This window comes from Poecilia reticulata, chromosome 10 (genome assembly GCF_904066995.2).
Source record: "Poecilia reticulata chromosome 10, P_reticulata-male-v2, whole genome shotgun sequence".
Lineage (NCBI taxonomy): Eukaryota > Metazoa > Chordata > Actinopteri > Cyprinodontiformes > Poeciliidae > Poecilia > Poecilia reticulata.
The window spans coordinates 16,692,253-16,714,766 of record NC_088839.1 but is presented as its reverse complement, the minus strand read 5'-3'; the positions used below and the strand labels follow the sequence as shown (position 1 = coordinate 16,714,766).

At 39.3% G+C, this 22,514-nt stretch overlaps 1 protein-coding gene across 2 annotated transcripts; it reads right to left on the bottom strand.

Annotated features, from left to right (window-relative positions):
- Positions 1-2,558: 2,558 nt before the first annotated feature.
- fbxw11a (F-box and WD repeat domain containing 11a) lies at positions 2,559-21,520 on the bottom strand. 2 transcript variants are annotated; one of them, XM_008420234.2, is made up of 14 exons: positions 21,370-21,520; positions 19,046-19,150; positions 16,198-16,266; positions 15,143-15,362; positions 14,665-14,851; positions 14,366-14,456; positions 13,251-13,388; positions 11,689-11,807; positions 7,071-7,320; positions 6,819-6,937; positions 5,778-5,888; positions 5,607-5,685; positions 5,078-5,242; positions 2,559-3,869 (listed from the first exon to the last, which is right to left on the bottom strand). In XM_008420234.2, the coding sequence occupies exons 1-13, from the start codon at positions 21,406-21,408 to the stop codon at positions 5,081-5,083; spliced, it is 1,689 nt and encodes a 562-aa protein (XP_008418456.1). In that variant the 5' UTR covers positions 21,409-21,520; the 3' UTR covers positions 2,559-3,869; positions 5,078-5,080. The 2 variants fall into 2 exon arrangements, with proteins under 2 accessions (XP_008418456.1, XP_008418458.1); XM_008420236.2 differs by lacking the exon at positions 19,046-19,150 and having other exon boundaries at positions 21,370-21,519.
- Positions 21,521-22,514: the final 994 nt, after the last annotated feature.

Sequence of the window (22,514 nt, the reverse complement as noted above, 5' to 3'; positions counted from 1 at the left end):
CGTTTAGATCTATGAGCAGAACCGCCTTATGACTGTGATGGCAGTGCTTGCATAAGACCTTTATGCCCTGATTTTTCTACTTCATTCCTGCTAATGAGAATCACTGCACAATAGATTCATGAAAGTTTTTAATGCCAGCAGTAGATAAAACCCAAGCAGTAGTAATATTCTTTTTTGCATGGAAAGGAGCAGTTTTGAGAAATTTGACAGGGATCTTGTCCTTAAAGCTGCTTTTAAATTGAAATCAAGATAAGTTTGAACAATTGAAAGCTAGTGTAAGATATGGTTTCTGCCAAGAAGCACACCAGCTAAGACTTTAAATGCTGTTGAAAATATTATGCCAACATCTACAAAAACTCTCAGAGCAACCAGTTTGCAAAAATGCACCTTGATTTGATTTATTTTTCAAATTATCAAAAAAGAAGAGCATGAAGAGTCCTCATAGTAGCGGAAGTTTTCTAGCCGTTTCTTCCCTCTCATCTCTCCTGCTCTTATCCTCCATCCCTTCCTTCCCAATCTTAGCAGGAGGTCACAGAAGAGATGTCACTGCCAAATGACCCAATCACTTCGGCAGACACAAACAGCTGACTCAGGGGGGAAAAAAAAGGTTGCACCAGAGGATTCCTATTGCAAGGCAACAGGAATCTGCACCGAGGGGGAGGTGGGGTTGGTATAAGGAGGAGACAGTGAGGTGGAAGAGAAAATGGGTGTGGGATAAAGAAGAGCGAGTAAGGGAGTAAAGAGGTGTGGGGGGGGGGGGAGAGAGAGGGGTTTGCTGGTGTAAGTTGTTCATTTCTGGAACGTTGCTTCAGTTCCACTCGGGAATGATGGAAATATTCCGCGTAGCCAAACCCAGAGTGGAAGGTGTATGGTAATCATGTCGGGGAAGGAATGCCAAATATGTGCGTGAGAACGGAGCTGTGACCTGAGAGCTGCAGGAATTATGGGCCAAAATCCCACAGACCCAGAGGAAGCACACACACCCATATCCAACACATACACACATCATATATTAACAGTGCTCCACCAAGTGCAAATGTATCCCACATAACTTATACTCTGAATCTTAAACATTCAGTTACACTGGCTGAAGCGGAGCAGTAGAGACAGTCCCCTCACAGCAGGCCGCCCCCTTGCACTGGAGGAGATGCGTTGAACGAGTGGGCTCACGTGTTGTGAAAGAAGAAAAGCTGAAGTGCATGCAGACGGCCGTAAAATGTACCGCATTTCAAATCTCTCTCTCAAACTGACAGCATTTACAAGATGTGGTATGTGATCCTCTGTAACAGGTTGTTTAGACTCCAAACTTGGCCACCCAACTGTCAGAGCTAAAGCCTTAAAAACAGGTTGTGCTCTAGCAGGAAAATGAGTAAATACTCCCATCTGGTGGTAAAGGTCAGAAAAATATTCTTTTACGTGGAAAAAAAAATAAATAAATGTTGCCCTGGGATTTGCAAAAGCACACAAACGTTTCCCATTCATTCGTGAGTCTAACCGGCCTGTAGGTTAGGTTTTGTTTCAGTTGGGACCAAACTGACGCAACCAGATTTCCCCACTTGGTAAAATGCCTGAAACAGAACAAAGTAATTATAAATGCACGATCGTTTGGGGTTTTTCCAAGCAAAACTTCCATCTGTCCATCCGTTTTCTTCTGCCTTTCAGAGATCTGCTTGTGCTGGTGTTACTAATCCAAGTAGGGAAAAGCAAACATCCCTCTGCCCAGTGGCCCTGCCCAGCTCATACTGGAAGATTTCAAAGCTCCCAGTGGAACTTGGCTGGAAGACCTTTAGAGGGAAGCATCCAGGACCAATCCTGATCAGATACAGATTTACCTCAACAGACTGCCATTCCTTTGATGTGTAGGACTTCACACAGGCTCGTTCAAAGGTCAAGTCCCGCCTCCTTTAGAATGCGGCTCCTTTCAGTCACTTGTATCTGGGATTTTAGCCTTCCAGTCATAATCCATGTGTTCATAGGTGAGGTTTGGAACGTCGACAGACTGGTAGTTTTGCTTTTTGCTGTAGCTCTTTCTTGACCACAACAGACTGGCACAGTGCTCATATTGCTGTTGAGACCACGATTAGTCTTTGGATTCCTCCATTGAGACAAAGACCAACCAACAACCTGGGAAGGGAATCCACTTTTTTTCTGGTTGAGAACCTTAGACACCGATTTGTAGGGGCTAAAGCTCAAAATAGCTGTTGTACACTGTAATGCACATTAAAGGTTATGGCTTGAAGACATACAGAACATTGTAATCCGCAAAAAGCAAAGTCCAAGAGGTTCCCAAACAAGACGTACTCCCCTTTACGCTTAAACCTTGAAATCTAGTCGATGAAAACCACCAGCAGGTTAAGGACTGTGAAGAAGTCCTCAGCATGTCAACACTTGAGCTAAGGTTAAGTCTTTCCCGATGCCTACTCCTGACTGGGGACATTTCCGAGTACGTCACATGAAGAGGAAGGATGACTGAAATCCACTCATAACACAAACACACACACTCTCACACAGGTGAGAACAGACAGACATTCGGACTTACAGTTGGCTCAACACTCCACCACTGTCAAGTACTTTATTCACAATAAGGTCATTTTCTTCTTTAAAAAATCATTTTAATATACAACACAATTTTTGACAAGACAACTCCGTTTACAGCTAAATTTTGAGCTCTTGAATTCCAGCTTCTCTCATTACCAAAGCAAGCACTTAGGATGATGGGAGAGAGAAAGATGGCGTGAGAAGGACAGAAAAACACAGTGGGGAGGGGGAGTAGGTAGAAAGAATGAGGAGAAGGGCCGGGAAAGAGTGGCAGGAGAAAGGACTATGCTTAGTATGATTTTCTTTGTACTAAGAACCAAAATACTCAAATAAAGTTAGAAAATAACAGTAATAAAAAACAGTAAGAAAGTAAGAATTAAAGAGGAAAAAAAGCAGAGGTGTACCAGGATGCTGTATCCAAGGCAACCTCACATGCATGTCTGACGCTTCTGCTCTGTTCTGCCATTTTCACAAGTCCAAATACACAAAAACACACGCGTTCAGAGGGTGTGTGTGTGTCTAGGTGTGTGTGTGTGTGTGTGTGTGCCCCCTTATTCCAAACGAATGTGCACCTTGTGGGAGGGGCTGTGAAAGGGAGGCTAAGTGGTGGGGTACAGGGAGAGTGGGGTGCAGAGAGAAAGAGAGAGACAAGGAGGAGCATAATTCTGGGAGAAGGCGCAGGGAAGCCTTCTCCAACATTTCTCCCTCTTTCAGTCGCTCGATCTCCCATCCTTCCCTTCTTGCTTAAGAGCCGAGTAAAGAGTCTCTGTCTCCCGTATCACAGCTCCAGTCATCTTCTGTCCAACTGTGCCACTTGTGTCTGCATTTGTCTGTGTAATATATAAATATATATCTATAAGCAATTCCATATCTGTGGAAACCTGTTTTTGGCAGGGGTTAAAATCTGAGGAGCGGAAGCTGCTTTAAGTTTGCTTCAAGGGGACCAAAAAACAAAACAAAAAAACTAAACAAAAAAAAAAAAAAAAAAAGAGCTTGTGGGTTTTTGCCAGGTTGACGTTAATACTGTCATTAGTGTACTTTACAAAATATAAATTAGTAGCAGAAGATGAACTTCTTGGGAGAGTTGCGTTGGTTCTGCAGTAGGGAATCCTCATTGGTGTTGGCCTGTATGTACGTTGCTGAACTGGCAGGCAATGAGCACAAGCTTAAGAGTCTGTCAGAACGGGCAGGAGGGGGGCTGAGTGGGAGATGGACAGAGAGATGACAAAGGGGAAAAAAAAAAAAAAAAGCGCTCCTTTTCGCAACAGATGCACCCATCAGCCAATCAGCCCTGGATTTCCTCCTATAAAGGGTGAGATGCATTGCGCCACCTAGGGGAGAGAGCACAAATAAAGGGATGCTTGTGAACACAGAAGTGCATCAGGAGAAATGAGAATACCATCGAAACGTTCAGTAAATTAACTATAAAACAACATATTTCGCAACTTAATTTAAACGTTAACAATGGGGCATTAAGTTTTTTTAGCAAACGAAAACCCAAAAGATGCAGTTTTTTGAAAATTTAACAGGAATCGGTTGACTTCTACAGGGGCAAACTGCCTTCTCGGGTCAATGGACGGATGTAGTGATGATGTATGATTTGTACAACCAGCCAAAAGCAGAATTTACAACCATGAACAAGATGCAGAAATCCTTTCTGACAAGAAGAGTAAGGAGGTTTGAATTCGGAGCGCCGGTCAGCCAACAACAGGATTACTACACCGAGTTCATCCCCCCCCACCCTCCTCCCAAGGTGGAGAGACTCTCGACGCAGATTTTATGCTCAGTGTTGACTTCAATGCTGGACAACCATCCCGTCATGCTGGCTTGTATTTTAAAAATAACAGATGTGCGGGATAACAACGTATCCACTTGTGATTAATGAATGGGCCAGAGGGAGCTCAGAGATGGCTCGTTTTCATGGGTTTATGACGGAAATGTGTTGTGAAAAAGGTTACAGCATCAATGCTGTGTGAAACCCAGGTTGCTTTAAAAGTGGCTGTAACTTCATTTCCACTTCTGGATCTGGTGTTCCATCTACCTCTTAAAGTCACGAGCGTTTAAACCGGCGCTCTGGCCAACCACAGTGACACCACTGCGAACGGACCAGATGGGCCTATCGCAAGGCTTGTACGAGTTCTGGACACATCTGGGTGTAGTGGGAGTCTTTTTGAATGGACTTTGCTTCACAGTCCTCTAACGGTTGCTTCCATTCCTTCTGTTTGTGGACAGTTTTTAATTTCTATCAAATTCCCATCGCTTTTTTTTACAATACATTGCTCTGAATAGTCAATTTCTTTAGCAATTACCATTTCTGGCTTATCCTGCTTCTGGAAGGTGAGAGATTTTTTTTGTTTTCATTTACTGTAAGGCAAAAATATCAAAGCTGACTAATTTAAGTTAGTAATTTATCACTTTGTGTGTAATAAAGATATAGGAAAAACATTAGATTTTTCTTAACACTGAAAAAGATATTGAAGATGACCTAATTTTTTGACACAGTAAGCCAATGACCTGAACAGTGATGCTTTTAGGATACCTGCTATCTAGAAATGTACGTGTAGGTACGGGACGGAGATCGTCCCTCTGACTGGCCATTAGGTGAGACGTTCAGGAAATCCCAGATCAGAATGGTGTCGTCGTGAGAACTGCTGATGATCTGAAACTCATCGAACTGCAGGCGGAAAACGCGGCCAGAGTGCTCCTGCAGAAAAACAAGGCGCGAGAACCGTTAGCTGAAATTTCCTCCTCGTTAGCTGTCAATATTTTTTCCATCTTCTTCTGCAAGTTTTATATAAACAAGTTTTACATTAGACCATGATATAATTTTTCTGGGTAACCATAATAAATGAAATCATTTTAAACAAGACCTTAAAAGTGGGATATTACAACTTAGCTTGGTGGCATGTGCAAACTAGCACTTAGAAAGCAATGCCAAATAAATCATCTTTTTTTTTTTTTAAACTTAACTTATGTTAACGATGCATTTAAAGACTTGCCTTTTGGCTCCATTTAGCAGGTTATTAGTTTAAAAAGTAACTTGAAAAAAACTGATTGGAACAGCTCACCACTAGAGTGCGCAGACATAATGTGCTAGCAGGGGCTCGTGGGTCAAGTGCTGCCTGCAGGTCCCACACTTTTATTTTGCTGCAGAAACAATGTGTCAGAAATGTCAGCAAACAATTCTCGTTTTAGCTAAAAAAAAAAAGAAAAAAAAAAGTGTCTTAATAAAACCTCACCCATCGTAGGCTCCGCTGACGATCCTTTTGTTGTCGAAGCGAATGCAGCGCACTAACTCCTCGTGACCTTCCAGCACTCGCAAACACGCCCCGCACTCGATGTCCCATAACCTGCAGAAAGAGAAGCCAATATTAACTTCAACAGCTTCCATTAAAAAGGCTCAGATATGAAAGAATGACACATAAAAGCATTTTTATATTGGTTCGGCTCTGTCCTCTGTAACAATGTAAATTTCCCCACTGCGGGATTAATAAAGGAATATCTTATCTCATCATTTAAATAATAAATAATAGCTTTAAGTTGCTCTTCTGATGTTATCTGTGTTCAGGTTGGAATGCTCAGGTAACCTGCTAGTACTAATACAAAGCTTATTAAAACGATGCCCAAACTGTAGAAGTATAAATCTGATATTAAATTACTTCAGTTGTCATTGTATTTAAAATGTTAGGACTTTCTAAAGAGACGTTTTCTGATTTAGATCATCTGTCCTCTTTATCGCTCCCTACATATGCTTGGATGACCTTAACAGGATTCCCCTAAATTTGCTTCAAACTTCATACTTTTCCAGAATCAAATTTCCCTCAAATTCTACACATTTGAGAAACATGATAACGCCAAAGTTGGCCTCCGGTTCAGCGTTGTGGTAAACGGCTACTGGATCAACAAAGGACAGCTACATTTCAATTTGATGAATTTTGACTCGAAACTGGACCAGTTTTTCTACACAAACTGAAAAGCTATGTTCCTTTGAATCAGCGATTTAAAATACAGACTAAACAAGGTCTAGAGGGTGAAGAAAAAAAAGCTGTGAAATGGCCCTTTTCTAATTGATGAACGAGTGTGCATTTGTGATATTATTTATTGTTTATTTTAAATTATTATGATCAAGTATGTCACAGTCTTATAAAAGGGATAATTCTGAGGATTTTTTTAATATATTGCAAATCAGACCAAAAGGATTTCTCACATTAGCATATTTGACAACTACTGAAAACAAAATAAGTACATTTCAGACAGCGGTGCTGGAACGCCAGACATACCGGATTGTGTTGTCAGATGAGCCGCTGACTACCAGACGATCTCTATACTGTAAACAGGCAATCCCCCGCTTGTGACCATTTAGAGTGCGCACAAACTCACAGGTGCTGGTGCTCCACACCTACGTTGGACAAAAAAAAAAAGCATCTTGAATTTATGAGCAGTAATGAAAGCGCGGAAGCACTGAAACGGAACAAAAGTATCAACAAAGCTTAGATTTTAAGACGACGAAATAACTCATTTTATTAGCCCACCTTGATGGTGCGGTCCCCTGAGGCGGACACAATATATTTGTCATCGAAGTCAACGACATTGACAGCAGCACGATGTCCCACAAGGACGCGCCGCAGGCTGATGTCAGTGGGCGAGGCCATGTCCCACACTGCAATCGAGCGGTCCTTGGAGCAGGTGACCATGAGACCGTTTGCGAATCGCAGGTGAAGAACGGCCTCGTTGTGATGGATCAGCGTGTTCAGTACCTCACCCGTCGTGACTTCCCAAACCCTGCAGAGACGTACAGAGAGAGAGGCAGACGGTGGTAAATGGACAGAGAAACACACACAAAAAAAATCTGAATATCCTTCCTTGGACAGTTATGTTTTTTTTGTTGTTTTTTTTTACTGATGATGTCCAAATTCTCATCAGGACCAAGACTGAAGCTTATTACATTAAGGCCTGCAACTAAAACCAAACTAAAGCATATGGTGATGATAGCTTCACCATTTCATTTCATTCCTTTTTGGTTGTTTTGCATTTCATTTCATGTGGAAACTTGTACCTGGCAGGTTGACAGGAGATGGTTTAAAAAAAAAAAAAAAGGTTTCTATATTTTAGTCCAATTTTACAGCAAGAATCTTTTTTCATGCCTGAAATAAACAACATGCACCAGCAGGAGGTTTCCTAGAGTATCCAAAAACTAGAAACGTTTTTGTTATATCTGATGATATACAGCTTTCATGAGAGGCAGAGCTGGATGGAATCAGAAAAAAAACAATGCAGTGTCTGTAGATTAGAATTAACCCACATTTTTCCCATCTGCATCTTTCTAACAGTATGGCAAACCCACCACTCTCCCTGAGCTGGAGAAATTTAAAAAGTAAGATCAATATCTGGCCATATCATTGGTCCATCTAAGTGGTCCATTATTACTGAATGTAAAGCTTTATTGCACAGTACATTAAATAAAACCTGAAAAACAAGAGAAAAGAGGACCAAATAGAGATCAGAAGCTAATAAAAGGTAAATAAGATGCAGTGGTACAGTCTTCAAAAAATATTTGCAAAGATAAAATAAATGTATAAAATTAAAATGCAATTAATTAGGAAAGCATGCATTCCTTGTTTATCAAGTCTTGCAGCATTTATTTTTCATAAATAGGAGGCAAAATGAGGACAAAAACAAAAAAGTCAAGAAGTTCTTCCCAGTGTGGTTTTCCAGATATAAAAAACCCAACACAAATATTCAATAAGAGACCAGAGATGGTTTATTGAAAACTGCTGTCTTCTGATTACCATGTTTCTCTTCTTAGGAATAGTTTGTGAAGGAAGACGGCTAGTCTTCTTCTGAAAGACAAGCTAACGACATTACCGCCCCCTAATGTTAGCAGCAATACATTACAACCAAATACTTTTTAAAGACAATTTTATTTGAAAATCTGAAAATCAGTGGCCACCTATAAATGACAGGATAAAATGGAATAGGATAAGACAGAAAGCAAGAAGATGAGTGTGAAAAGATGTGAAAAAATTTAAAAGGGAAGAAATGAGAATGATGGGAGCAGGATTGAGAAGGAAAGAAAAATAAGATGAGACAGCAGGAAAGATGGTTGGGAGGAAAAAAATAAGAAACATGCAACAGGAAGACAAGAAACAGAAAAACAAGAATGTGTGTGAAAGAAACCTGTTTACCATTTCTACCAAGCAGAGAAGTGCTGATACCAAACAACTGTAAAGAATTTGCATGTGTGAACTCACAGCTGCTTGTTGCTAAACTGCACCGCTGGGCACCGAGAATCAAATGCAAAACACATTGGAAAACCTGACAACTAAACCTCCAAACAAAGTGCCTGTCAAGCTGTTGCTAAGGAAGTGAGGTCATATTTTCCCTGGATATCAGCCAGCAGGCACGGCTGAAGTGTGAAGTAACAAGAATTAAAATTGAGCTTCTGTGTGCAGCAGCCAAGCATATGTCAACATAAAAACCCACAAATAGCCTTTGAGTACCTGCAGTGAAACGTATACAAAAATCTTTAGCAACGGCTTTGAATTGGTGATGGATATATTCATATCCTGTTTCTCCTAATGCGGTTATTGCCAAGCTGTGTGTTAACAATTAGGAGTAAACGAAGAGTTTCGTAATGCGTCCAATTTTCGGGGAAAATTATATCATCATAAAAAAAAGCTATACGTTATTGCTTTTTTTTTTGTAATTTAACTACACTTTCCATTTGACTCTGTAGAAAGACTTCAGTGAATAATTTTCATGCAAATTTGTCGTGCAACACACCTCTGCTAGCACAGCAGAAAAGTTTCCCATTTGTGGCTTTTCAACAGCATTTGCTCTTTAAATGTAGTCATGTTGTCATACTCGCAGCAACCACAAGCATCCTGTCATCTAAACAGCTAGCAGCTTACCATTCAGCACACTGTGGACTTTCAGTTTGTTTAATCATTTTCCTGGAAGATAGGTTTGGATTGTATCCAGATGTGCAAAGAAATGTACATCTATACAATTGTTAAAGGTTGTCGTAAAAATGGGCGAGAAACAAGTGAAATGCAAAAATGCAGGTTCGGAACTTTGACTTTACTTTACCTGATTAATATATTGAGCTTTGCGACAAGAACAGGCATCACAAGTGGGCACGAAAAACATTTGAGTATTCACTGAGGTATTGCATATTTGACAGAATGGGTGGCTTAGTGATCATGGTCCTATGATTTTTTTTTTTTCCCTTGATTCAGAAGATGGGAGCAAATCAGTACATTTAAAAGGAATTCAATGCATAAGATGCAATAATGTTGAATAGGGTCTAACCGCGATGGGGTTTAAAAATATATATATTTTGCAGCTTTGCATTAATGCAGTGAAAGTCTGACCCCATCAGCCACTGGGGGCTCCCTGATGTCTGATGTGACGCTCTACATTCAGCCATGTGGGAGAGTCCTGGGCTCGGCGATGCGCGCTGCTGTAGCATTAGTCATCAACTATTACGTCGTTTAAAGCAGCACAACAAGTTTACGACGCAGGAAACAAGAAGCATTTAAAGTAAATAGGTTTGCAAATAAATAACTGGAACTGCCAAAAAATAAACATTCTAAAGCGGATTTTGTCAACTAAATGATCTCCTTACGAAATTACAAAAATAAATCAATTTAGAACAAAACTGGCAGGTAAAGTTTAAATACCTAAATAAAACCAAATGCCTATTAAACATGATTGATCCCAAATATATATATATGTTTTTTTACCTTCAGCTGTTAAAAGACTACCGGTAATTAAAAATAATTTTGGGGAAAACCGTATAAAGCTTTCCTTGGTGAGTGTGTCAGACACCGTCTCATCCTATTAGGATGTTGCCTTTAGGGAGTTTGGAAGCAAAGTGAACACCAAACAGGCTTCTGTTACTCCCAAGCACCAGTGACAATTTTTTTTTTGCAGATGGGGATCAGATCAGTGACAAATGTCTAATCTTAGTGGCAACACCAGATTAATCAATTGTCCTAATATTATGATGGATCAGTGTATAGACAAGTGATAGGGTGTGTCTATGAATTTAATAGAGTTGCTCAAAAGAGAAAAAATAATAATCGTTTTCAGGCTTATGAGTTATGGTGACTGATGGGAACTATACAATCAAACTGCCTTTGTTTTTGTATCACTGAGGTTATTATGAGTTTTAATACAAATTTGTAAAACAAAGAAATGTAGAAAGATAAAAATCTAAATTACCATGAATACATAGTTCTTACAGACCTTCCGCTACATACGAATAACCAGCAGACAAAGTCTTTGTTTTCGGTATTAAAAGCATTTCATAAAAATTTTATAAAGTATCAAGAAAATCTATGCAATTGATGCAGCTTGAAGTTCCTTCAATAAGATGCCAAAAATTAAAATTAAAATGTCGAGAAAAGAGAATTTTTTCCAGCTTTATGGAGCAAAGTTGCTGAATTTCCCCTCCTCACACATTTCTGCTTACTCCCAATTATTCTTACCCTTTCTCATTTATTTGTCTTTCCAAATGGACAAGTTCTGTTGTTTGAAAGCTTGTGGCATTCAAACTAAACAAGTGTCAGACACTTTTCTATTATGACAATATTCTTTTGAAACTAAACGTGTGAAAAGTGGAGTTTTTGGAAAGCAGCAGAATGTAGGCTAGCTACCCGAGCTGTTGTCCTGACCAATCATCTCACACAAGAACATATCAACAAAGGGCGATAATATTCTGTGCAATAAGGACATTTTGTTGCAATTTTTATGAACTACAACAAAATTTTCCTGGTATTTGTGGAAAAAATAAAATATTTTAAAGACTCCCACTGATTGATCTTAAATTCCCTGGTTGTGGTTGCAGTGGAGTTTAACCCTTGATTCTTAAAACTACCTGTATTTGAAAGAAACTTATCGAAATGATTGTCACCAGCAACTGTCAACACACTCACCTGTGTTTCCTCACTTACCATAAGCAAGTGTGTATCTGTGTACCAATATATAAATGATACTGTTCTTAAGTTACATTATCCACTCATGTTACAATTTTTAGTTCGAAGTCTTTGTGTGTTAGTGCGACAATCCCATTCAGTCCAATGCTTGCTTCTCTAATCAGAATCAAAAATACATGTTGTTCTTGGTGCAGCAGTAAGTTTGTCATACCTGACAGTCGAGTCAGAAGACCCAGTGACGATGACCCTCTCATCATACTGGAGACACAATACTGAGCCTGTGTGGCCGGTCAGTACCTTCAGACATTCCAGTGTTTGTTTATCCCAGATCTGTGGAGGGAAAGGAAGAGAATGAAGAAGATGAGTGTGTGAAGGGGAGATTCTGGCAGGGAAGGATGCTGTGAAAGAGAAAGAATATGTGGTTTTGCAAACGGTGCAGATTTGGGTCACGCCAAGAATGGCCTGTTCTTACAGCCATGTCCTTTCACCGTTTATGCTCCATTTCTCTACTGCCCTGCATGCAAATCAGAGCCATCGGGGTCTTCAACGGCCATGTGTCAGCCTCCTCTATAAAATTTAAGAGTCACTTCTCACCTCCTGCCATTAACCCCTTGCCGTCTCTTGGCTCAGGACAACGCCGGAGCAGAGTCTTTTTATCCCATAATTCACTGGTGCCTGGTCTAAGTACCTGGTGTTTCAGCTAGGCACCACAGAGAAGGAGGTGGTAAGCTGCTCCGCGCCAGAACGACATTTCATTTCTAAATACATAAACAATGGTTTGACTAAATCAACTGTGCTGAGAATGCTGAACTGCTTTGGGCAACACATTTGGCTCCCCTTTGCTGGTGGTACCAAACAAAGCCATCGGGATCAATGTTAATTACTTCAATGTGTCCATGCGGACCAGTGAGGCAGACAGAAACATGTCAACAATGTGTTTAATGGTCTCAGTTCAAGAAAACAGGTTGGGAAGCCTACAATTACTCTGTGAAACTATACAAGTTAAGTGTAGTGCTGAGCTTTAGCTGCTGATGCACTTTAATTTCCCTAGTGAGGGACAAACATTTACTCTATTTCTGACCAGCTGGTCTTATATTGGAAAGACGAATGAAATTAGAGATTGGGGACCACAACTGCCTGTGAATGGTTAAAATCTGTGAATACTTGAGACCCTCTCTAAAAGCAGTTATAGCTGCTTATTTTAACAGTTCAAACATAAAATGTACCTTAACATGCATCGATACGCACAGTGAGGACTGCCTTAGCACTGCCGCAGAAGCTAACATATACGGTCTTCCTTAACTCTGCTCTTGGGGGTTCAGCCAATGAGTATCAAGGAAAATGAATGGCACTCCTGGTTTGGCTGCTTTGCAAACACCAACCAGGAACATGTCAAGTAGTGTTGCACCTCTCATCTTCCTGAATTAGATTTTCTTTGAAATGTTCTAGATGTGTGCTATGAAAAGAATCCTAGGCAGATTTCACACAAATAATATAAAGTTGCATTCCATAGAAAAATCTGCAAATTGGAGTATAAAAAAAAACTGTGTTATACATTTTGGCTGCATGAATATTAGTCAAAGTATTAAACTTAATTGTGTTTTTAAAAAGCATATGCTGACAATCTTTTTTTTTTCCCCTCAAGCAACTTGAATGTGGTTCCATTTGTGATCTTTAAAAAAGTAGAATTATGTGGCATTCATATCAGTATGTGGGGGGAAAACAGGAAGGTTGGTGGGGATGGTGGGGGGATAGTTTTGCAAACTGACATACCTTGATGGAGTTGTCCCTAAGGCCACTGATGATCTTCTCATCATCATACTGGAGACAATAAACACCTTTACTGTTTTCTGAGCGACACTGAATCCTTTGCAAGTTGTGTCTGCCACATCGCCAATTAGCCTCAATTGTCTGCAAAGAGGAAGGAAACACAACAAAATAAACAAACATTCACAAAACAAAAACAAACAAACAAAAAAAAACTGATACCATCACTAAAATATCACAAAAGTTAATTCCTGGAATGTCAAAGTTGTCGTTACTTTTAACAACACCACCTGCGCAAAATTCAGTATTTTGTTAATCCATCATAGCAACAGAGTTCATTTTAGTTTAGCATCAATATTAAAACATGTTCTTAAGTCACACAGAATAAGCAATCACAAAAAAGACATGATAACAACTAGAACCACTTTTTGCTAACTGATGAGAGCAAAAAATATTTATGGTCAATAATAAGCAGTTTATGACACTAGTAACTTATTCTGATGTACGCAACTTTTGATCCTCTGATTTATGCTGTACTTAACTTGGAACATTAGGTCTTTCTTGGCTGTGAGCTCTGCCAGCAAAGTGAAAAGAGCAAGAAACATGAATTGCTCTTAATATGTCGCACACCAGCCAAGATGAAGTCTTACTAGACAAAATTTACTTCTTGTAGATAACAGTTGCACAAGCTCCACAAAAAATATTTGTAGGAAGCCTCTATTACTCAACTGAGCAGCGAGTACAGATCAGGAGCCAGAGAGATCTTACTACAGAGTCTCATAGATGGTTACAATAAAGGGTTATATCTAAATACCCTAAATCAAAAATATGGGGTTATTACAAAAAATAACTCCAATAAACTCCTCAAACAGAAATATAAAAAAAATGAATGCAAGTAAATTACATACATTTCAAACTAACAATTAAATGTGTAGGTTTTTTTTTTTTTGGGGGGGTGGGGGGGGTGCGCTCTGGACACTATTTATATAAAACTGTCATTTTTTTAATGACAGTGGATAAAATGTCATAAGCACAAAAAGAAACAGCATTTTACCATTTTAAATTAAAACAGAATAAATAGAATAAATTATTTTAAAATAATAATTTAAATTGCGCCTTACCTCTATGTCTTGAATGATCTTAGGATAAAGAGAGTGATAGTAGGAGTTGGGCGGGATTTCTGATGTGCGGTTCTTGAACAAATATTTCTCCCTGGGGTATGAAAAAATATATACAATGTAAGAAAGGCAAATACTGTTTTTAGTGGAATTTATTTTACCTTTCACAAACTAAAGACAAGAATAAATAATATATTACAGTAGTCTCGATGTTTCTTTTTCCTTACTCCATTGAAGACACAAGACTAACGACTAACATCCTTTTTTGCTATAAACAAAAAAGCTTTTGCTTTTATCCTCACCACTGGTGTCTTTCAGACAGGCCTTTCCAAAGCGGGTCGGTCCGGACCATTCGCTCAATGAGCTTCTTCCACAGCATGCCCTCAGAGATTACCCTCTGCCACTCTTTACATACCAGCTCTGCAGCGCAAAGCGAGCGTGCATCCAGAAAAGACAGGATGTTCTCTGCAATGTGATCCAAGCCTTGGGCTGGAGAGAGGGAACCGAGGTGAGTGTGAACAAGCCAAGGCAGCAAATTAATACAATTTTGTCAAGTCAATTTTTGGTCGCCAACGGCTGTTTTTGCTTTTTTTTTTTTTCAGCAGTTCTGCAAACGTATCGTTTAATTTTGCAGCACAAACTTACAATGTTCTTGTTATTTCCTGTTAAACAGCTTTCAGAATGTTTTCAATTCGCATGATTTAAAACTGAATTTACAGCGTAACGAACACCATGCTTATTAAAAGTTGTAACCGCGTTGGCATTATTGTACATTCGTACCTGGCAATGCAGTGATGAAATCCCTCTGCAGCATGGGTTTGAGGTAGGAGTTGATGTGGCCGTGCTGGTAGTGGCACATACGGGATATCAGCCGTTCTACAAACTCCACTTGGTCGGCCTCTGACCACTGGTCGAACAAGGCGATGCAGTGTTCCTTCTCCTTCTCATAGTTCCCTTCTGATGGACGCTTGCGAGACCCTATTACAGGACCGTTAGTAAGCTGAAAAACAATGGGAAAAGCTGATTAGTGAAATGTTCCCTCCTTATTCTGCTTAGCTTTATGGCATTTTCATAAGAGTTCAAGTACATACAATTTATGTAAACAGAGATAAATCTGGTACATGTGAAAACTTGGCATTTGGGTTTTAGTTTCAGTGTCGTGTCATCAGTGGAACAGAGTAAATCCTGTCCGTCTAATGATACTAAGATCCTGAGGCCAAATGAGCTCGTTTGAACTGATCTCTGTTTTCATTGCATCTGTTGACACAAGGTTTCTTCAAGTCTCAATAAATTATGTTTAGGAAGTGTAGTGGCTTTTTAAAATTATAATTTTATTTCAACACCTACAAGAATTACAAAAATTAACCTAAGGAAAGTTTCCATTAAAAGAACTCCCCCCCCCCCCCCCCCCCAAGTCATTTCCTGTAGCCAACTTTTGAGGTCAAACGGCGTGTGCCAGCGTTAAAACACATTAATGGGGTCCAATGTTAGGCCCAGGAAGGAAAATAGCACTTTTCTATTACCCCGAGCTTTCGAGATGTACTTGTGCAGAACATTATGAGCATTATATTTTAGCAATTTTGTTTGAAGCTCCTGAACAGTACAAAATTTCTGTTAACTTTAACTGAAATCTCACAAAGGTTTTGACACCAATGCTGGCGTTTTCCTTAAATTCAAAAGCAATTTCCACAGAAGCTCCATTTTCTTTTCCTGACAGTATTACCACACTATAAAAAAAATTATATGCCACATAATAATTTTTATATTGGGGTTTTGCAAAAATTGTATGTTTTATCCAAAATTGAGATTTCTTATTAGCTTATTTCCAGACACACCTTCACCATTGTAGTCTTCTTTGGCGACAGGTCGTCCACTAAGGTCTGTGATTCCATCCCTGACGTGGTCTGTAGAAAAAAAAAGAGAGACAAAAAACACAAAGAAGACAAAGCTTAGTGAATCCCTTTATTACAGCCTGTAAAAGCAACTTTAGGCATTTAGGAAGGCAGCAGAGTGGACAGAGCTTTGAAAAAGAAGTGTCACAAATGCAGCGAAGGACAGACAGGTTACCTTTGAGATTTCAGATAAGTGAACACAACAAATAGCCGTGCCTACACGCACACGCGCGCACACACACACACACACACACACACACACACACACACACACGAAGTGAAACAAATGAAGAGTCTAAAACAAAAGGAATCTGTTTGCTCGTCTGTGACGTGGGCTAAGTAGTCTGGACAGGAAATTAAATCGCAAAATTATGGGTATGTCACTGGCACCAACTCAGGCATGGCAGCAGAGAAAGAAGAAAGTAGGACAAAGAAAAGATCCTAATGATTTCTAGCAAGGATTCTGACTAAAATGTGCCATTGTTATTATTCAGTTATATCATTTACAATGGGAAACGGTTTAATTACCAAATCATTACCGACAGAAGAGAGAGAAGCTCCTTCAAGACATACATTTATTACATAAGACTGTTTTCGTTCACGTGGACTTCACGGATTGTTATGCAACAATCACAAATTTATAAAATTACTTTCATCATAACATGTATGATGACAAAGTCCAGCTGCATTCTGAGCAAGGATGGGCGTTATAGGCACTTCAAATTTTACTACAATAATTAGTATTTATTGCAATGACGTTAAAGTGGCAATATAAAAAGTACTGACAAATTCATCCTAGCCTTTATGGCATAAATTTGATTGTGCGTACTGTCAACGCAAAAACAGACAGCTTTAAACTGCAACCATTACTAAAATGGGTAATGCATATAAAGAGTTACATTTAGTAGTGTGACTTCAAATAATGGCATTGAATCATATTTTTGAAAGATGGCTATATGGATTATGATGGAACTAGTAGCAGGGAGGAAAAAAAACTTTTAAAAGTCTAACTTTTGTGATATTAAGACATACTTTTAAACAATACTGATCAACTTTGTGTTTGCAACATATCACAGATTGCTGCTTACAGGTTTGGGCGTGTCCAAAGCTTCCAACTCTTGATGTTAGGTTATGCTTTTAAAACGGTCAAAATTGCATCTGCAGTAGTAAAATGTTCAACAAACCCTGGCGTGATTGTGCTGGTTCTTTGAAATTAGCAGAACGTCGAACAGAACAGAGTGACCCGAAAACTAAACGACATACAGCTCGACAGTCACATTCTTATTGGAAAAAAAAAAAAAAAAAAGACACACACAAATGCTTTACCTTGAAATGAATCATTACTATTCTTTGTGTTTAGCGCGAGTCAGAGTCACAACACAAAAATGGCTTTGATTGGAGAAAACAAAAAGTAAGCAAAAAAAAAAAGCAATGAGGTGGTAATAAAATGACAGTTAGTGCTGCTGTGGCAAAACAAAAGTTATCATCAATATTCTGGTTCGTAAGTGCTGAAACAGTTAAATAATGTGCCCCCTCTGTTGAGATGCACCGAAAAGAACAGTTGTTACACAAAATTGGGCAATTTTGGCTTCATTGGTCCTGTCCAGTGACCAGCAGATAAGAAACTGAAAATGATTAATAAAATCACCCTACTGGGTCATGCTGATACAAACACTCTACGTCTACTGATGCAGAGCATGACGTACTGAGGGAAGAGTGAAGTGTTAAAGAATGAAGTGAGAGGAAAGAGACAAAGTGCAAGAAGCTATTTAAAAGGAAACTGTGCTTTGATGTCATCAAGATGCTTGTGGTTCATTCAAGACGCAGGAAAGCGAAACTTAAAGCAGGACGAAACAACGTTTTTAAGCTTTTTGTGCTCTTTTTTTTTAATAAATTCTAAAGTATGGTAAATATTTAGTTAGCTTATAATACAAGATTTTAAAACTCAAAAGTTGCGACATTCCCAATATGAATAACGCTCACAGCAGGAAGCAAAGAAAAATAAAGTAGTGAAAGCAGTTTTTAATATCTTCTTATGGAGAAACTAAAATATTGACAAATATTTGCAAAACCAAATATTGGAAATTCTGTTCGGTGCATCTTTACAACTTGTTTTTACTAATCTTGGTGTTAAAAAAAAAAAAAAAAAAAAAAAAAAAGAAGTAGTTTAAAACCTGAACTGTTTTTTTTTTTTTTTTTTGTAAAACCTGCAACCCTTCAACATTTACCAAAGCAGACAGGAGACACAGCTGGGATGGTCTTGTTGGTGTTCATGATCATGCAGAGCAGAAGAAGATAAGGAAGAACAAATCAAAAACTGACCAGGCAGGCAGGCAAGCATGTAGCCTGTCAGAGCTTTAAGGAGCCCCCCCCCACCTCGACCCTCACACCTCCAGGTCGGAGAGAAAATATTACTCCTCAATGCAAGGTTATTCTCTGGTAGCCATGGGAGTACTTTCTCAGTTTCCTTTGAAGTACTTCAATTTTTAGAGAATATTCAACTTGCCTAACATCTAGTTTTATAACAAGCAGCTTTGTTTCTTGGCAAAATTGGGCTACTAGCAGGAGCGAGAGAAAGGAACCAGAGAAGAACCCAAAAGCTGAGCAGGGGAAAAGGAGAAGAGAAGGTTGGATGGTAATGTGGGCGGTGAGTGGGTGCTGTCTGTCTGGACCAGGGTGGCATGAGCAGTCATGTGGAGAGGTCAAAGTAAAAACTGAAAGAATGAAGAGATGGCGAGGGAGGAAGGGAGAAAGGGGGGGAGTAGCAGAATTAAGAGGAGAGAGGCAGAACCTGGTTGTGAGCCCGGGTGGAGGGGATGCTCTGCAGGCACCTGAGTGCACACAAACTCTCAGCCACCGAGGAGCAGCCCAGCCAGAGAGAGCGAGGCACAGAGCACTGTGTGAAAGAGAGAGAGGAAGGGAGGAAGGGAAGAGGAGAACGAAGTGTACAGGGTGAGGGAGGAAGAGAAAAGGAAGAGCAGGAAACCAGAGATGGGTCGTAAAGAAAAAAGAAGAGGAAGGATGACGAGGAGAGTTGAATTGAAGGAAGCCAAATAATTTTAGTGAATGGATAAGTCAATGGATGAACAGATGGGTGAAGTGGTGGAGTTGGTGAACAACGGGACAAGTGAATTATGGTTTCAGTGCAAGAATATAAAATTAATGGGTAAATAAACAGGGTTTGGTTTGAAATTGAGAGAGGGCGAGTGTTTAACCATCAAAGGTGAGGAGAGGAAAAAGGGGAAGAGGTGGGGGGATAGTGAAGGGAAAAACCAGTATTAGAGCTACACACACATTTGGCACAGTGAGCGTAGGAACACACACTCATTCACACAAAAGATACAGACTGGTAAACACACATACACACCCCAAAGCATTAATAGACATGAATAAGGTGGAGATAGGTAGAGGAGAGGGAGGGGCAACGGGATTAATTGTAGAATATTTTCATTTTTATGTTGACAGAAACCCCACCCACTGTTCTGCCATCCCCACTCTCATGAGTGGTTAGTGGATAACACTGGGACAAATAAATAAATGAATAAATAAATATAATCAAATAAATCACAAAGACACAAAATAGACAGGATTCAAAATTGCTGAAAGGCCTTAAAATCTTCTGTCCGCTTAACCTAAAGAGTTTTTCAGTTCCATGTGTAAATTTCTTGATACCTAATTTAAGAGAATAAGGAAGTGGAAAACCAAAGTCTATAAACAACAGATGTGAATAAGAATTTAAACAAACAATTCGTTCTACATCTGAAAGTTTAGAACATTTGTTTCTGAAGCCATTTGTAGTTTTATGCATTAGACTTTGTCACAGGGTTCTTGAAATGTCACAATTACGTGTAAAGAGCACAGAAACTACTTTATGACTCAATACTTCTATTAATCAAGTTCACACGTAATTTGCTAAATAACATTTCTCTGAATTCGGGAAAGCTTCTACGTTTTGGTATAAGGCAACAAAACAGCTCTCGAATACTTACCAAGCAACGCATTATTATTTAAAAAAATTATATAATCTGACATATTTGGCTATGTGCGGTAGATTTGGATTTTATTACAAGAGAAACCGAGAGTCGTTCCGTATTTCTAATGTGTAATATATATCCAAAGAACTGTTTATTAGTCATTTGCTGTTTACGTTTAATGAAAACAAAAGCGTGTTTTTTAATTATAAAAAAGTTGATGCATTTTTCTCCAATTACGGCGCCTGTAAAGTTAATCTTAGCTAACATTTGTTAAGCTAATATAGGCTAACTACCTAGCTCACAGAGAAGGCTAATAAAAAAAATGCGTTAACGGTTACCTAAATATATTTTTCAAATAAAACGGATATTAAGGCAATAGCCTAAATAAATATTTGCCAGAGGTACACATATTCGCCTTTTAGTATGAAGATGTCTGTGAAGAACGCGAGGTATATTTAGCACGCTAGCTCCGAAGCTAGGTGCTAATGTTCGCTGACAGTGGGATAGCTATGTGAATGAAAAGGCAGTACACTTCCTTCTACGCACTTCAGAAATATAAACAGACGATGAGCATTTTGTTACGATAGTCGCTACCTGTTGTTGTGCTTCTTGTATATCTGGTTGATCGCCAAACATGCTGTAATATGTGAAGTCTGACCTTAAACAACATAGAATAAAAACGTTAGGCGTATATTGACGTGGTTCGTCGCCTCTTAGCCAGTGTTAGCCGGGTAGCTAGATAAGTATCAGACAGGGCCCTGTTAAAGTGGCGCAGCGTCACCGCAGTGAACACTACACCAAGAATTCTCACCAGTCTTCCGCCGACGACCAGTCATAAGCCCTACTACTTCGTCATTAGTTATAACCTCGTCTCAAAACAATACACATTTTATACGTTTTAAATGACCGCCCGAAGCTCTTGTTTGACCATCGGTGTGTTAAACATTCGTAGAGAAATGTACCGATATGTTCAGGCCCTCCCTCTCTGATTTCTGGTCCCCCTCCTTTCTCCTCAACCTCTCTCAACAAGCCGCTTCGGTTCACTCATACCGTCGAATCGAGCCTCGGCGCCTTCACCAAACAAAAGCCTGACAGCTACCTTGTCGGATGTGTGGTGTGCTAACACTGGATTTGATCTTACCATCAGTTCCACCGTTTTGTCTTCCATCTCCGGCTCCATGTTGATGAACCCCCCCGAAAGTCGCTATGAAAATGGAAACCCAGCCCTGCGTCGGCGGCCCGCAAATTCAGAGACGTCATTCACTTCGCGCAACCACACAGCTTCGGTAGGGCAGCGTTAAAAGGGTGGGTGGGGGGATGGGAACGCCCATCTAATAAAGAAGCACGCTGACTGGATGGATTTTGACTAAGGAGGTTTGGCCTATCTGCTTAGGCTTTTATTGATTGGCTTACTGCGCTACTAAGGCTTTCCCCGGTGACTCCCCCAAACAAAAAGGCAAATGGATGAAGATGCTGTTGCTATCCTGAAGAGGGATACACCAAGGCAAAATCAATCATCCGCATAGCGTTGCTATGAAATGATGCAGAATGTTGGCCATTGAAGCTAGTTGTGACTATAGGGCTGTGTCAGAATTTACATAATATACAGTGTTCAGTATTGTTTGCAAGAGAGTCATAAATGCTTGGAAAGGCTTTGTTTCTATGCGTTTTCATTGACATTTCAATGAAACCATTTAGTTACATCATGCTGTAACTTAAGACAGCATGGAGCATTTTCTTAAATTCAGTCATCACTAAATACAATAAAATGGGAGTAAAAATGCACCAAGTTTGAAAATGTACCAGTTTCTTTTAAAACTTAATTATTTAATAATACTCTTGGATAGAATGCAGTCACTAAAACAATGTAACAAAGTGTTAAACGCACTTAAAACTTTTTTTAGGGATACTGGCTCAGAATTTTGAATGCAAGACATGTTATTTCAACCAATGGAAAAAATGCACAGGGATGAAAATATCAAATCAATAATTTTTTTTCCCCCAAAGGGCAAAATGCACCGAGTATTATAAAACTTAGGCTTGTATATGTATTAAAAATCAACAATAGCCTCTCCATGTATTCACAACTAATTATTGATAGCCACTTATTTAGCAAATAAAAGGAGCTTACAATATTTTCACAAAACTTAGCTCTATTTAAACATTTTATCTGTATTACATCGATATATTTAGATTGTCAATTTAGTCAAGAACAGTACATATTTTCATAATGCATGGAACCTGATAAGGACACTTGTGAAGTAAATTTGCATCTCAACAGATTAT